Source organism: Sander lucioperca, chromosome 12 (assembly GCF_008315115.2).
Source record: "Sander lucioperca isolate FBNREF2018 chromosome 12, SLUC_FBN_1.2, whole genome shotgun sequence".
Taxonomy (NCBI): domain Eukaryota; kingdom Metazoa; phylum Chordata; class Actinopteri; order Perciformes; family Percidae; genus Sander; species Sander lucioperca.
The window spans coordinates 10,896,356-10,911,009 of record NC_050184.1 but is presented as its reverse complement, the minus strand read 5'-3'; the positions used below and the strand labels follow the sequence as shown (position 1 = coordinate 10,911,009).

General features: G+C 39.0%; 2 protein-coding genes and 1 long non-coding RNA gene across 3 annotated transcripts; all 3 read right to left on the bottom strand.

Moving 5' to 3' along the window:
- Positions 1-56: 56 nt before the first annotated feature.
- LOC116040851 (L-rhamnose-binding lectin SML-like) lies at positions 57-6,369 on the bottom strand. The gene is made up of 9 exons (XM_031286551.2): positions 6,262-6,369; positions 5,297-5,329; positions 5,126-5,188; positions 1,632-1,767; positions 1,286-1,395; positions 1,155-1,199; positions 872-1,004; positions 279-382; positions 57-145 (listed from the first exon to the last, which is right to left on the bottom strand). The coding sequence occupies exons 1-9, from the start codon at positions 6,290-6,292 to the stop codon at positions 120-122; spliced, it is 681 nt and encodes a 226-aa protein (XP_031142411.1). The 5' UTR covers positions 6,293-6,369; the 3' UTR covers positions 57-119.
- Positions 6,370-8,208: 1,839 nt separating this feature from the next.
- LOC116040857 lies at positions 8,209-8,637 on the bottom strand. Its single transcript, XR_004102778.2, has 3 exons — positions 8,571-8,637; positions 8,401-8,467; positions 8,209-8,317 (listed from the first exon to the last, which is right to left on the bottom strand). It is a non-coding gene; the product is annotated as an uncharacterized LOC116040857 (long non-coding RNA).
- Positions 8,638-10,826: 2,189 nt separating this feature from the next.
- On the bottom strand, positions 10,827-14,271 carry LOC116040915 (L-rhamnose-binding lectin SML-like). Its single transcript, XM_036008072.1, has 7 exons — positions 14,262-14,271; positions 14,086-14,148; positions 13,633-13,768; positions 13,271-13,380; positions 12,857-12,989; positions 12,026-12,128; positions 10,827-10,844 (listed from the first exon to the last, which is right to left on the bottom strand). Exons 1-7 carry the CDS (start codon positions 14,269-14,271, stop codon positions 10,827-10,829), a joined length of 573 nt encoding a protein of 190 aa, XP_035863965.1.
- Between the last annotated feature and the right edge of the window lie 383 nt (positions 14,272-14,654).

The window sequence follows — 14,654 nt, the reverse complement described above, 5'->3', positions numbered from 1 at the left end:
GGATTCTGCGGTTATGTTTTACATTTCTCTAGCCAATGAACAAACTGACAAATGTATTTAATTGAATGCATGTTTATTGTGATATGACTGAAACTTCAGCATGCTTACATAGGTAAACTCTATGGAAGCAGAGAGGTCCCAGGATCTGCAAAAGAACAGGAAATATTAAATTCAGACAATTTAAGCAACTTGTAATTCAACGCAATTTTATCGTCGCTGTGAGTTTTTTTTGTGGCTGTCCCAGAGTGAACAGCCAAATGGACCTTTAAGATACTTACAATCACATGTGTAAGCCACCTCCAGATACTTGTAGGTGCCGACGCAGGGGTCTCCAAACACAGAGTTGCTCGCTGCGATGGTACAGCTGTTTTTTCCATTACAGCTGTGGATGCAAAGTGACATGAGTGAAAACAGGCTTTGAACACAATGGAGCATATGAAATCTGATCTGCGTTATAAAGGTGGTGATTTTCTGTATATTTTATAACAGCTCAGTGTGTCTATCAGCAAAGAAAATCGCCATGCACTCATGACTTCAGACTTTGTCATAGAGGTCATCATTTTTGCAGATTGCAGTTCCATCTTGCTGCAGTACACAACACACTGAACTGAGCTTCTACAATGCTTCACCGGTCTACATGCCCCATACTTTCAAAGACAAACAGCAGATTTATTTTTTTAGGCCTTGAATGATTTGTGCATGTGAAATGCCTCCCTTCTTTGATCCCTTCTTTTGTCAATTTTACTTTCTAACTGACTGAGGTAACCTAGCAAGAATTTCAGTTCATAGTTCAGCTTAGTTCGGCTTGCCTGGCCACCTGTTGAAGTCTTAATTTGTATCAATATATTCAGTAAAGGTTGTGCAGCTGTACCTGTCAGCAACTTTGCCTGTGGGCCTTGAGCAGTAGATATTTTGAATTGCTTTGGGAGGCCGTTGGTAAATGCAGGTGGTCTGGTCACGACGTCCATAGTCAGCACCATACACAAATATAACCTGTCCTTGATCTGTCAAACAAAAGGAAGAACAAGTGGTACAATTGGCAAGGTGGAGAAGACAACAATGTAGTGAAGATTTAGAGGTCTGATGCATTGAAAATGTAATTATGTTTATCACATCAATCCACCATAAATGCAAAATATAAAAATAAATATTACCACACTGGAGTTGCGCCAAAGAGCCCTCACAGGCATCAAGGTGAACTGTCAAAGTAACATGAAGGAATCACATTACTCTATAAAACCTGTAGCTTCTTTTCTTCATGCAGACATGTGACAGTGTGACTCACTTGCTGGGAGGCAGGTGTAGGTGGTTTCCAGGTATTTGTAGGTGCGCTTGCAGGGATCAGAGGTACAAAATACGTGGATGTTTAGTTCACACTCCCTCTTGCCATCACACCTGTAGGAAATGCATTACAAGCATGTTTTTAGCACAACTTTTAACACAATTTCCTGTTATAGGCTAGCTCATCAAAGTAATACATTTGATTCATTTCATGTAAATGATTTGAATGATGCATGCATTTTTGAAAGCTCAGTGACATTTAATCATTGACCTAATTAGGAGAGAATGTCCCATTTAGAATACATGTAATAATAATAATAAAAAGTAATGATTGTACATGTAATGTGTACCTTTTCTTGAGGACGTCCACTGTGCCCGCTTGAGAGCAGTTTGTATTAGCGAGCTGTGCCGGAGGTCTTCCCTCACTGCAGGTCACGTTGTCTGCACGTCCATACAGTGCTGTCTGCACACTGATCACTCCATCATCTGTTACACAGCAAGGGAGAAATGAGGAAACAAGATGAGTTGTATAATGGCTTCAACAACTTAATTATATTTGTATGGCAATAATATATTTTTATTTGTCTCATTGACTGAGCCTAAAATTTCTACAGGCTCAGCCGATACTGTTCGTAGTGGGCTAAGGGGGAGAGTGGGGACGGTTGCAACGTGTGGCAGTTGCAACATTGCTGATTTCTCCAATCAGGAATGAGCTAGAGTCATGAAACTCCTAATGCACATGCTCAGTAGGCCCCTCCATCCATCTGGAAGTTAACAGCCACATGTCATCATTCCTTATGGGAGAACTGAAATTCAAGGTGAAAGAGTAACTTTTTTTACGACCAGATTTTTTGTCATACTGTCTAAACTGTTTAAGTATTGATCTTTATCGTTATATAGTTTGAATGTGCAGTTTCTTAGCTCGTAACAGACTTCAGTACCATGTGTTGAAGCTAATGTGTTAGGCTAGCATCACTAGTTTTAAGATGGCTTTGGGGGGAGGGGGGCAGTTGCAACAACTGTCCCCCTATGCAACTGTCCACACATGATGTTGCAACTGTCCCTCATGACAACAATAATGACAATTAGATAAAATTGACATAAAAGGCAATTCAGTGGTTTAATAACTCTGGTCTCAAATAAACTAAAAAAATATTTGAATAATTATGCCTTAGTATGAGTTTTATTACATCTAAATGACTGTTGCAACTGCCCCTCGGTACTGTTGCAATTGTCCCCATATATGGGGACAGTTGCAACATTTTTTTAAATATATTTCTTTTGTCTTTCTAATACAAACGGTTGCTGAGAAACTGAAGGAAATGTAAAAAGTGTTGCAACTGCCCCTATTTGGTGTTTCTCTCTGCCACAGTATATTTTCTCGTTACTAAAGCCCAAATTGTTTTAATGCCTCACAATGGACTCAGGAACGTTTTTTGGCACGGGCGAAGCGGGCAGCCGCGCGGGGCGGCATTTTTTCATGACACATGGGGGGTGGCACCAGCACTTAACTTACTTGCTGAGAAGCAGAAGCTGTGTGAGAAGGGGAAAGGGGAAGAGGGCGTGGGGGACAGTTCACCTCTTGGTCTCCCAAATGGAACGGTCCGGACAAGGGGGGGAACGGGGGAGCATGAGCCTCTTTGAGCTCATCACTTTTATGCATGATGAGGATCTGTCGGGGATATACCCCAACTTTTGGACTGCTCTCAGGATTGCACTTACTCTGCCAGTCACTGTGGCTCAAGCAGAGAGGAGCTTTTCAAAACTAAAGTTGATCAAGTCATACCTGATGTCAACCATGTCCCAGGAACGGCTCACTGACCTTGCCTTCATCAGTATCAATCACTCAATAGAGGAGTAGATTTCATACGATGACATCATTTGATGATTTTGCATCATGGAAGGCCAGAAAGGTCAGGTTTTAGTTTTAGTTTGTGTTTCTGTCCTTAGGGACTGTTCGTTATTTAATTAAGGGGCCACCGGAGGAGTTTTGTGGACTCTAACCTAAAAAGACGTGACCCGCCCCTCGTCAGTAATAATTTTCCTATGACCCTCCACAACAACTTGAAAAAAAGGAATGAGCCTCCCCTCATTTACAAGTTTGCACTTGCACACATCCCACTCCTCTGTTATGGTGTGGTGGCCATTTCAGTAGATTTACTCACTAACATTGTTGTGGAAACACAATAAGCACTGGAAACTAAATGCACACTTCATGCATTACTGCATTACTTCAAATACTAAGTTACTCCTCTAGTAAACTAGTATTCACATGAAATAAAACAATAAAACATTGAGACCATTCAGCAAAGGACGCTGGGATATAATCAATTCAACACTGGTTGCTATGGACTTGTCACTAGGCTTCGTCATTGTATATTTTAGCACATAGGTAAAGCTGCCGAAGCTGAACATTATATTCCAAAACACATATGTTTATTTTTAAAGTTACATTGTAACAATTTAACAATTCGCCCTTATGAAATCCAATCGCGGCACGGCTGTTTTGGAACGCAATAGACAGACGCTTAAATTCAACTAAAATGTAACGGTGAACAATCAGTGTTGGACCTACAGTCTGTTGAGATGCCTCTCCAAACTCACCATAAAAGTGAGTTGAGAAAAAAGATCCGTATTTTGCCGTAATCCAATGACACGAAAAAAAGTAATCCACAGCGATCAGTAGATCCACGAAAAGGTAAATGACACGGTGTATCCAGCAAGGCCGATACGAGCGTCACATTCACCAGCCAGCTCCAAACAGGTGAACGAGGCCTCTCCACTTCGCCGTTTAAACAAAGTGGAATAAACGTATAAAAGTCCAAATCTACACAAAACCCGCAATCAATTAGTAAGCTGACATCACATTTATATACATGGCATTTAGGAAACCTTTATTGCAAGGTTGGCACGGCAAGATGTCCAGACTAGTGCAACAGTAACTTTCGTTTTTTGCGTCCTGCTGCTCCCATCGTCAGCCAGCTAATATTTTTTTCCTAAAGCAATATATGAAATCAGATGTATTACCTATCACCATTTAGTTGTTTTGTGTTATTTAAGATGATTTAAACAATGCAATTACCCGTTTGAGCCACCAGGGGGCAGCGCTCCTCCTGTTCCCCCCCCCCCCCAGCAAACTCCGTGTATGCGGTCAGACCCATCTGCTAGGGGGCCGAGACTGAGAGCTACATGGATAAATATGCACAAAGCAAGCAAATATGCAACAAGCCACTTTGAAATTTTGCTCTTTTCATGAATAAAAAAGTTGGGTGACCCCCCCACCCAGACTAAAAAATGTTGGATGGCCCTCCCCTCAGCAAAATATAAAAAGACATGACCCTCCCCTATTTTCCTCCGTTGGTCCATTCCATAAATACCGAACGGTCCCTTAGTGCAATAGTGTAATAATTAGATTCTCTTTAGTGTGTTTTTACATTTGTGTGATAAAGATTTGTGCTATTTAGTATATTTATTCTATATTTTATTGTATATTATTCTTAATATTTTATTTTATTTCATTAGAACATTTGAGAGAGAATCCAGTTATTTAGCTATTGCAATTACAACAGGAACATACTTTTCTTTTTGCACAATCTCCACCTCCAACATTGCCAAAAGACAATAAACACAATTCTGCACCAAATATGACAGTATAATTTATCAGAACTTAAATAAATATACACTTTATATAGTATATACAAAATTACACACAAAATTCTGCACAAATGTTTGTGCAGAATTTTGTTAAATGTTTTTCTTTTTTTTTGGAGGGGGGGTTCTCGCCCAGGGTGTAATTCAGTGTAGAACCGCCACTGGCCAAAGACTTGAGAGAGTTCAGTCATACCGCAGCTCAGGTGCTGGACATTCCAGTTGCTGCCACAGGTGGTAGCTTTCTCTGTGGAGACAAGTAAAATAACAAATATGAAAGAATAAGTTAAAGCGTGTTTAAGCCACATACTGTATGCAGAAAATAAATGCAAGCATCATCGTTATTACATTCACTCAGCTAATTTACCTGCTTTCATGAGCGAACATGTTGCTGCCAGCACTGGAAAAGAAACATCACTGTCAAACTGTGCCAGTCAAACATGAACAAAAGTTACAAAGTCCATCCATCCATCCATCCATCTTCTTCCATCTTCTTAACGCGACCTGTTACCAGTTACAAAGTCTCTCTCTGAAAAACTATTCTAATGTATTGTATGTATATACCCACTACAATACATTCGACTACACCACTGGCCTACAGTACTTGAGTAAATGTACTTAGTTACATTCCACCATTGAATATGGTAGGTTATTTAAGGTGGAAATTTCTTCCCATCGATTTGTGACAAATGTGCATGGGACAGAGGTTTATGATAAAGCACAATAAAAAAGAATAGTTTTTTTAGAGAGAGAGCATAATATGTCCACTTTAAGTAACATTTTCACTGCAGGACTTTTACTTTTAACAGAATATTTTTACATTGTGGTATTAGTACTTTTACTTAAGTATAGGATCTGAATACTTCATCCACCACTGACCATTTTGCGCCAAACACAGAAGTTATGTGTGCAATTGGGCTCTGTGTTTTGGGGTTGTAGCCTATTGATATGGTATTATGGCAAATAGACAAGGATGTAGCCTACTGTCTTACCCTACCCAGGACCCTGAAACTCCAATCGCATAGCCTATATCAAAGCTTTAGCTTATTCTGCAAGACAGCAGAAATCAGGGGCAGCCTCTAGCTCACCCAGTAAGACAGTTCCCCCCATGTTGGCTGAGTCCTGCAGCAGCGCGGGTTTGAATCTGACCTGCTACCCTTTGCTGCGTGTCATACCCCATCTCTCCCCTTTTCATGTATATCCACTGTCACTCTATAATAAAGGGAAAAGCCCCAAAAAAATAATATTTAAAAAGTAATTGTTAAACGTGATTGCTAATTTTACATGAACCCACATAATTAATGTTGTAGTTGTCAGTTGCAGGCTACTTACACAGTGTGGTGCTGAGTCTGAAGCGGAGCATGGTTTTAGAAGATCCGGTCTGAGGTGAACAGTAAGGCTGTTATGCTGGATCAAGAACTGCCTTTTCCTTATGTAGGCCTACAATACAATAGCTTGATCATGCGCAATTGGTTTATCAGTATGCCGACTCACATTACAGAAATATTATGAGGTGGGACCATGGGTACGACATGCAAAAATCCCAGAACAAATTATATGACAGCATTACAAAACTCATTAGAAGGTGTAGAAATAATAGCATGTGTTGACAGTTATTACTTAAAGCTGCATGTGCCAATCAGTTTAAGGATGCTGTGCTCATTGCTAAAGAATTGTGTGTAGTCATTGGGGAAGTTGGTTACAAGTTCTCTGGGCGAGACACATCTGTACTCCCCGTACAAAGAAAGACTTGGACGCACAAATGGTTTGCTTAAGCTTTTACTTATACCATATATAGTGTTAGAGTAGCAAAAAAGCAGGAACAGAATGTTATTGTGTTTGTGACACCGGAAGAGGAAGTTGCACCACACTAACCCCCAACCTTGCGTGTGTCTGTGTGTGTGTGTGAAGATTGCAGTATGGCCTGGAGGTATGGTTTATTGGAATATGTTTATTCCTATCTTTATTCAAGAGAGCATTCTTTAAATTTGAGAGCATTTCTCATTGATTTTACGTTTTGTAATAATTTCCCTCAAAACCTTGCTCTCCCACTCAAATAGCCACTGCTCACGCTTGGATTTGCCCTGCTTCTGCTCAAACTTTCTGCTTGGAGCTTTGGCCCTTCTCCTCGCACTCAGGCTGCTTCTGCGCGCTTGCAAATCTTCTGCTCTCTGATTTCTCCTGCGCTCTCGGATTTTTTCTGTTACAACCATGTCAAAATTCCTCAACCAATAGAATGCCAGGTGTAGTGTTAACCAATGAAATTATCCCTGCCTGTATTTTGTTTTACTTTCTTTTCTTCCAGGTGGGGCCGAAGGGCTCGACCACTTTTGAGCTGCTGCATCATAGCTGCACAGTGTCATATCACCAACCCATGAAAGCTGGAAGTCACCCTGCTGCTCCAGGTCTACCTACTGTATGGCTGGCTACAGACTACAACCATCTGCAAGTTTTGTTTGTAGTGAACATCATGGGACTTGGATGTTCTCCATACAGCATTATACACTATATTATGTTTCTGTTTTGTTATATTAGTACAGACAACACTAAGTATCATTACTTAATCAGAGTATATATTATTCTGGTGTACACTGTTGACTTGACTCCCTGCTATTGATTATACATCACTTTATGCTTGCTCATAACTTTACCTTAATTGCTCTCATATAATTAATTTATCTTCTACTAGTTGTATATACCTCCTATTTAATTGAATTGTTCTTTGTGTTACCATACCTGAATTGTCCCTCTTGTGAACACTAGGCTTATCTTATCTTTATTTTAATTCATATCATAACCCTGCTCACAAACTCACCTGTACCTGGGTCATCTGTTTGCCAATATCAATGTTCCTGCTACAGTAAATCCTACAGACAAAGTGTACTGCTTCACAGAAGTATGAACCATACGCTTTTTAGGTTTTGTATCAAATATTGTGCAGTTTGTTATGAATTACTCATTGTTTTGACAAGGTAAATTAAAGCCATTTAGCAACCTGCAAGTGTCAGCTCTGGTAAATGTAATTGTACTGTTTTTTTTTTATAAAGGTTACAGAACATGAAAAACCTATTTGCCTTGATCAGGATTTTAGTTTGTTGCAAATATGAACATGGCTTTAATAATCTGTATCTTATTGCTCTGAAAAACTACAATGATTTAAGAAATATCAGTGATACTTATCAACATTTATTGAATTGATTGTATATGTCGGCAGACATTACAGGCACCTATTCATGTAAGCAGAGGAAACAATAGTTTGTTCTCTCTTTTATCACTCGGATTATGCAGGTGATGGTGGAGAAACAGGAAAAAGTCCTTGTAGATCTCTGGCACTTTGAGGACAGACAGATCCAGCAACTCTCCACTGTTGTCTTTGTATGGTGTGCTCCTATTTAAGACAAATTCATAGACATCAACACATAAGATATTAGGTGTACATAGCTTTCTTTAACATAATTACTAATCTCTTACCTTATCTTCTCTGATTTGGTTTTGTGGACATCACAGTAATTTTCTCTCCTGGGCCTGGTTGTGCACCCTGTGAATTTAAGCAAGATAAAGACATGATAAGTGTATGTAACACGATGTGTGTGTAGTTGCAGTATTTGCATTACAATTACATTATTATCAGACTTGCCAACATTCTTGGTTTGTGCCACTGCTGCCTGCCCTCTGCACACAGGTAAGTACAGGGGGAACCAATGGGATTTTGAGTTGGGAGTAATGTACTGACTGGAACAACACAGTAGTATGGTTGTGCAACACTGGTCCATGCACACACTGCAGCTGTGATGCAGATCATCAGGGGTACTTCAGACCTGGAAGAAGAGAAACTGAAACAAAATACTTGTTCTTTTCTGTTCAGTTTACTTTGTATTGATTTCATTAGGGTAAAAATAAACGACTGCTATTTTAAATAGTGTTTTATTATAGTAGTGAAATTGTACTTACAACTTTCTATACAGACGGATATGAATTTGATTATTTTTATACTAATGTTATAAGAATTTAGAACAATATCTGACAAACACACAACAGTGATGTAAAAACTGAGACAAACAATCCAGTTTCTCAGTTTTTCAGTTATATTACGGTTTAGGTTTTACTATTGGCTCTAACATGAAATTAGCCAAATCCCCAGGAACATGGTTAACCAAACGAGGAAAAAAATACAAAGTGGGGTAATTAAATACACACATACTGTCCATCATATGTTGTTCCATCTAGCTATAAAGAAAATCTATTTCTTTACGGACATGAAGCTAGGCTATATGCTAGTGCCATATGCTATGTGCTTATTTTATGTTACTCACCCTCGTAGGTGTGGACGTAACTTGATATGTCCAAGGGAGTAAGCGTCTGTCAACAACCCTTAGCTCCTATGGCGCCATTTTGATGCTAACAAGCCATCACCCGCCGATAGCTGGACTCAGTAAACTTTGGTTAACTGAACTCATTGTCTCAGATTGATCCTTGTGTTTTGGTGAACTTAAATCCATAAAAGAAGGCGCGGGAGACAGATTTATCTGACCTTCGGGCCTGTCTCTTTGGACAGAATTCCCACTTCAAAGGGTATACAAAGTCCATTACTTGTGATGTTGCAGTCATCCACCTGTTCAGGTTTTTCCATAACAAATACACCAATCCTCTCTCTCTCATTTCTCACATTTTCTTGAAGGACAGCTCCTTATTTTGAGATGGACTTTAGTCCCATTTTTTTAAGCTCATGTGCTTGTGTGACTAAATAGTCTTCCTAATGTATGACGCTACGCTCATCACAGCAACATATGACAGTTCTCAGTTTGTTCATGTTTTAGACTTGCAATAACAGGTTTTCCCAGTTGTTTTTTTTTTTTTTTTTTTACAGTAACTTGTTTAAGGGTTCCTGTAAAGACTCCTGTTATTTTTTACAAGACATCTGTATAACTTGGGATGCTATTTTTACAGTCTATGGTTTGAACACACGAGGGCAGTGTAAGTATGTTGGTTGGACCACAGCTTTAGATTGATTTTGTTTCAACCAATGCCTTGTTAACACATTATAAGGCATCACATACTTATTTAGCCCACACTTCTGCAGGTAGTTGTAATCGGTAGGCATACGTGATAAAAGGAAAATGCAGAAAAAAAATAGGTTTTAAAGTCAATTAATAAGTTAATCAATCAATTATTGATCTGTTGATCTTGATTATGATGAACATGACTGACTTATAACATCATCTAAACCATTAATGTTTTTTTTTTTTTTATCTGTGGTCAATGTATCACAGTGTGTTTTAAGTAAAGTCCTACATGACTTTCTGCAAGTTTAATATAGACCAGTCAGGAAGACAAAGCAACAACTTGACAAGCTCAGTGTCACACACCAAAGCTTCTTCACTGTGCGTGACAGCTGACAGCCCCGACAGAGTTGAATCTTATCATGTTTCAAGTTTATCATCAAAAGAATATCACCTCCTTGTCATTTATTACATTTGCTCAAGCCCTTTTATAATGTTGTCTCTCAACTTTTTTTTGTTTTTTTACAGATACCTGCAGCTTCTGCAGGGAAAAGAAATGTATCCCTGCCTAATGGATGCAGAGGACATGTGATCTCATTCCCACCTATTACCAACAGTGAGAAAACCAAGGTGTGTGTCTGTTTTCTTTCTGGTTATCATAATTTCATATTTAATACTGGCATACGGTGGAAATGATGTCAACAAAGAAAACTGAACACAATAACACATCTGACATGCCACCTTGTCCTATTGTCCCTCAGTTTGTCTCTGTCTTCTCACGGTACATTGAAATAATTTCATGATCAGCTGATTGTACTTAACAGACCAAGAAGTCTACCAAGGAGTTGTTCTTGCAGACCTGTAAAGATGTTATGGACGCTCTGATTGTAGTAAGATTCACTTTTCCTCTTTTCTCTGTCAAGAACAAATGAGTCAAGTTAATTACAACTGGGATTTTATTTTCATAGTTTTGGCCATTGTTTCTATTGGTTATAACATCGTTATCTTTCTCTAAATGAGTCTGGGTCCAAGCCTGGACCTTTGTCATCACTATTTATGTGAAAACTAAAAAACACCACCATGAGTTAGATGCTCTGCCACTTGTAGATAATATGGATTAATCAATAGTTTTAAGGTAACTTGCATAACTTACATTGACTTTATTAACTTGGACCTGAGGATTTGTGTTACTATTTATAAACTTTATGTATTGACATTTTCCATTAATACTTAATAAAATGTAATCCTGTTTTCATACATTTTACTGCATATGCCACACAGTGTTTGCTGTGTAGCTTGAGTGTCTGTAGGTTTGTGTTTTCTTTGTTCAGCCATTGTAGCTACAGCTACTACTGTTAACCTACATATCAACGATGTTTTACTTCCGGGATTGTTCAAGTGCTGCCGGAAATTCTGCCGGATATCCCTATTTGGCCGGATATCAATATTTGAGGATTATGGTTAATTGCTCCTCAGATCTCTGCAGAGTAAATCCAGACAGCTAGGTAGACTCTGTCCAATCTGAGTTTTCTGTTGCACGACTAAAACAACCTTTGAACGTCATGTTCCACCAAAACAAGTTGTTGATTGGTTTAAAGAAATGCCAATAAACCAGAGCATGTTTTTCTCCTATCCCAGAATGCTGTGTGGATGCACCAGAAGCTCCTCCGTAACTAATGTTACCTAACCAAACGATGTGGGAACATAAACTGCATCCTGTGCAGCAGAGGATTTTTTCGCTCTCAAAAGGTCAACTTCTTAACAACCTTTATGGGTCGAACTACTCCATATTGTTTCTTTAGTATAGTTATGTATCTGGAACAGGATTCTGTGGTTATGTTTTACATTTCTCTAGCCAATGAACTGACAAATGTATTTAATTGAATGCATGTTTATTGTGATATGACTGAAATTTCAGTGTGCTTACATAGGTAAACTCTATGGAAGCATTGAGGTCCCAGGATCTGCAAAAGAACAGGAAATATTCAATTCAGACAATTTAAGCAACTGGTAATTCAAAATTTTTATCGTCGCTTTGAGTATTTTTTTGTGGCTGTCCCAGAGTGAACAGCCAAATGGACCTTTACGATACTTACAATAACATGTGTAAGCACCTCCAGATACTTGTAGGTGCCGACGCAGGGGTCTCCAAACACAGAGTTGCTCGCTGCGATGGTACAGCTGTTTTTTCCATTACAGCTGTGGATGCAAAGTGAAATGAGTGAAAACAGGCTTTGAACACAATGAAGCATATGAAATCTGAACTGCGTTATAAAGGTGGTGATTTTCTTTATATGTTATAAAATCTCAGCCTGTCTATTAGCAAAGAAAATCGCCATGCACACATGACTTCAGACTTTGTCATAGAGGTCATAATTTTTGCAGATTGCAGTTCCATCTTGCTGCAGTACACAACACACTGAACTGAGCTTCTACAATGCTTCACTGGTCTGCATGCCCCATACTTTGAAAGATAAACACCAGATGTATTTTTTTAGGCCCTGAATAATTTGTGCATGTGAAATGCCTCCCTTCTTTTATCCCTTCTTTTGTCAATTTTACTTTCAAACTGACTGAGGTAACCTAGCAAGAATTCCAATTCATTTGGACTTATCTTTCTCTATCGTATCGAGACTCTCTCTCCACCGTTACATATTCCATATGTACGGGGATGATCCCCCTGTGGTCCGATACGTGGATACTTCTTTAAGACACACCGGCTAGCCCGGCCACGCCCTATAAAGCACCTGTGCTGGTGTGGAATTACTGATAATTTGATCAGAACCGTCTCCGAGCGGCTGGAGAGATAGTCTCTTCACTCAGAGAACCAAGGTTACAACGTAACCGAGCGATCTGTGCCAATAGGAAATTGTTTCTTGAAGTCTTAATTTGTATTAATATATTCAGTAAAGGTTATGCAGCTGTACCTGTCAGCAACTTTGCCTGTGGGGCTTGAGCAGTAGATATTTTGAACTTGATTGGGAGGCCGTTGGTAAATGCAGGTGGTCTGGTCACGACGTCCATAGTCGGCACCATACACAAATATAACCTGTCCTTGATCTGTCAAACAAAAGGAAAAACAATTAGTACAACTGGCAAGGTGGAGAAGACAACAATGTAGTGAAGATTTAGAGGTCTGATGCATTGAAAATGTAATTATGTTTATCACATGAATCCACCATAAATGCAAAAAATAAAAATAAATATTACCACACTGGAGTTGCGCCAAAGAGCCCTCACAGGCATCAAGGTGAACTGTCAAAGTAACATGAAGCAATCACATTACTCTATGAAACCTGCAGCTTCTTTTCTTCATGCAGACATGTGACAGTGTGACTCACTTGCTGGGATGCAGGTGTAGGTGGTGTGCAGGTATTTGTAGGTGCCATAGCAGGGATCAGAGGTATAAAAAACGTTGATGTTTAGTTCACACTCCCTCTTGCCATCACACCTGTAGGAAACACATTACAAGCATGTTTTTAGCACAACTTTTAACTTTTAACACACTTGCCTGTTATAGGCTAGCTCATCAAAGTAATACATTTGATTAATTTCATGTAAATGATTTGAATGATGCATGCATTTTTGAAAGGTCAGTGACATTGAATCATTGACCTAACAAGGAGAGAGTGCCCCATTTAGAATACATGTAATAATAATAAAAAAGAGTATATTATTTTGTGATTGTACATGTAATGTGTACCTTTTCTTGATGACGTCCACTGTGCCCGCTTGAGAGCAGTGTGTATTGGCGAGCTGTGCCGGAGGTCTTCCCTCACTGCAGGTCACAGCGTCTGCACGTCCATACAGTGCTGTTTGCACACTGATCACTCCGTCATCTGTTACACAGCAAGGGAGAAATGAGGAAACAAGACAAGTTGTATAATGGCTTCAACAACTTCATTATATTTGTATGGCAATAATATATTTTTATTTGTCAAATTGACTGAGCCTAAAACGTCTACAGTCTCAGCCGATACTGTTCGTAGTGGGCTAAAGTATTTTGTGTTTCTCTCAGCCACAGTATATTTTCTGGTTACTAAAGCCCACAATGTTTTTAATGCCTTAATACTGGTTGAATCACTTTATTAAGGCCTTCAAAACCTAAATGCACCACTCACAGTGGACACAAAGACTTAAGAGAGTTCAGTCATACCACAGCTCAGGTGCTGGACATTCCCGTCGCTGCCACAGGTGGTAGCTTTCTCTAGGGAGACTACTAAAATAATAGATATGAAAGATTAAGTTTAAGCCACATACTGTATGCAAAAAAAAATGCAAGCATCATCGTTTATTATCATCATTATCATTACATTCACTCAGATAATTTACCTGCTGTCATGAGCGAACATGTTGCTGCCAGCACTGGAAAAGAAACATCACTGTCAAACTGTGCAAGTCAACATAAGCAAAAGTTACAAAGTCTCTCTCTAAAAAACTATTCTTTTTTATTTTGCTTTATTCTAAACCCCTGTCCCAAATCAAAGTGTGGGGTCTGGGTGTCCTCCCCCAGGGTTATTTTGAGCATCAAAGACTAATATCCTACATTCTGATACCCTTTTATGCACCAATTTATGGTGGGAATACCTTTATTTATCCTCTGAGAAGGAAATCAAAATATATATTATTATATTCAAATATTCAAAATATATCAAAAATATAATGGAATATAAAGCAGTAAGGGGGCTTTCACATCAGGGACCTAAGCCTGGATCACAAAAGTTG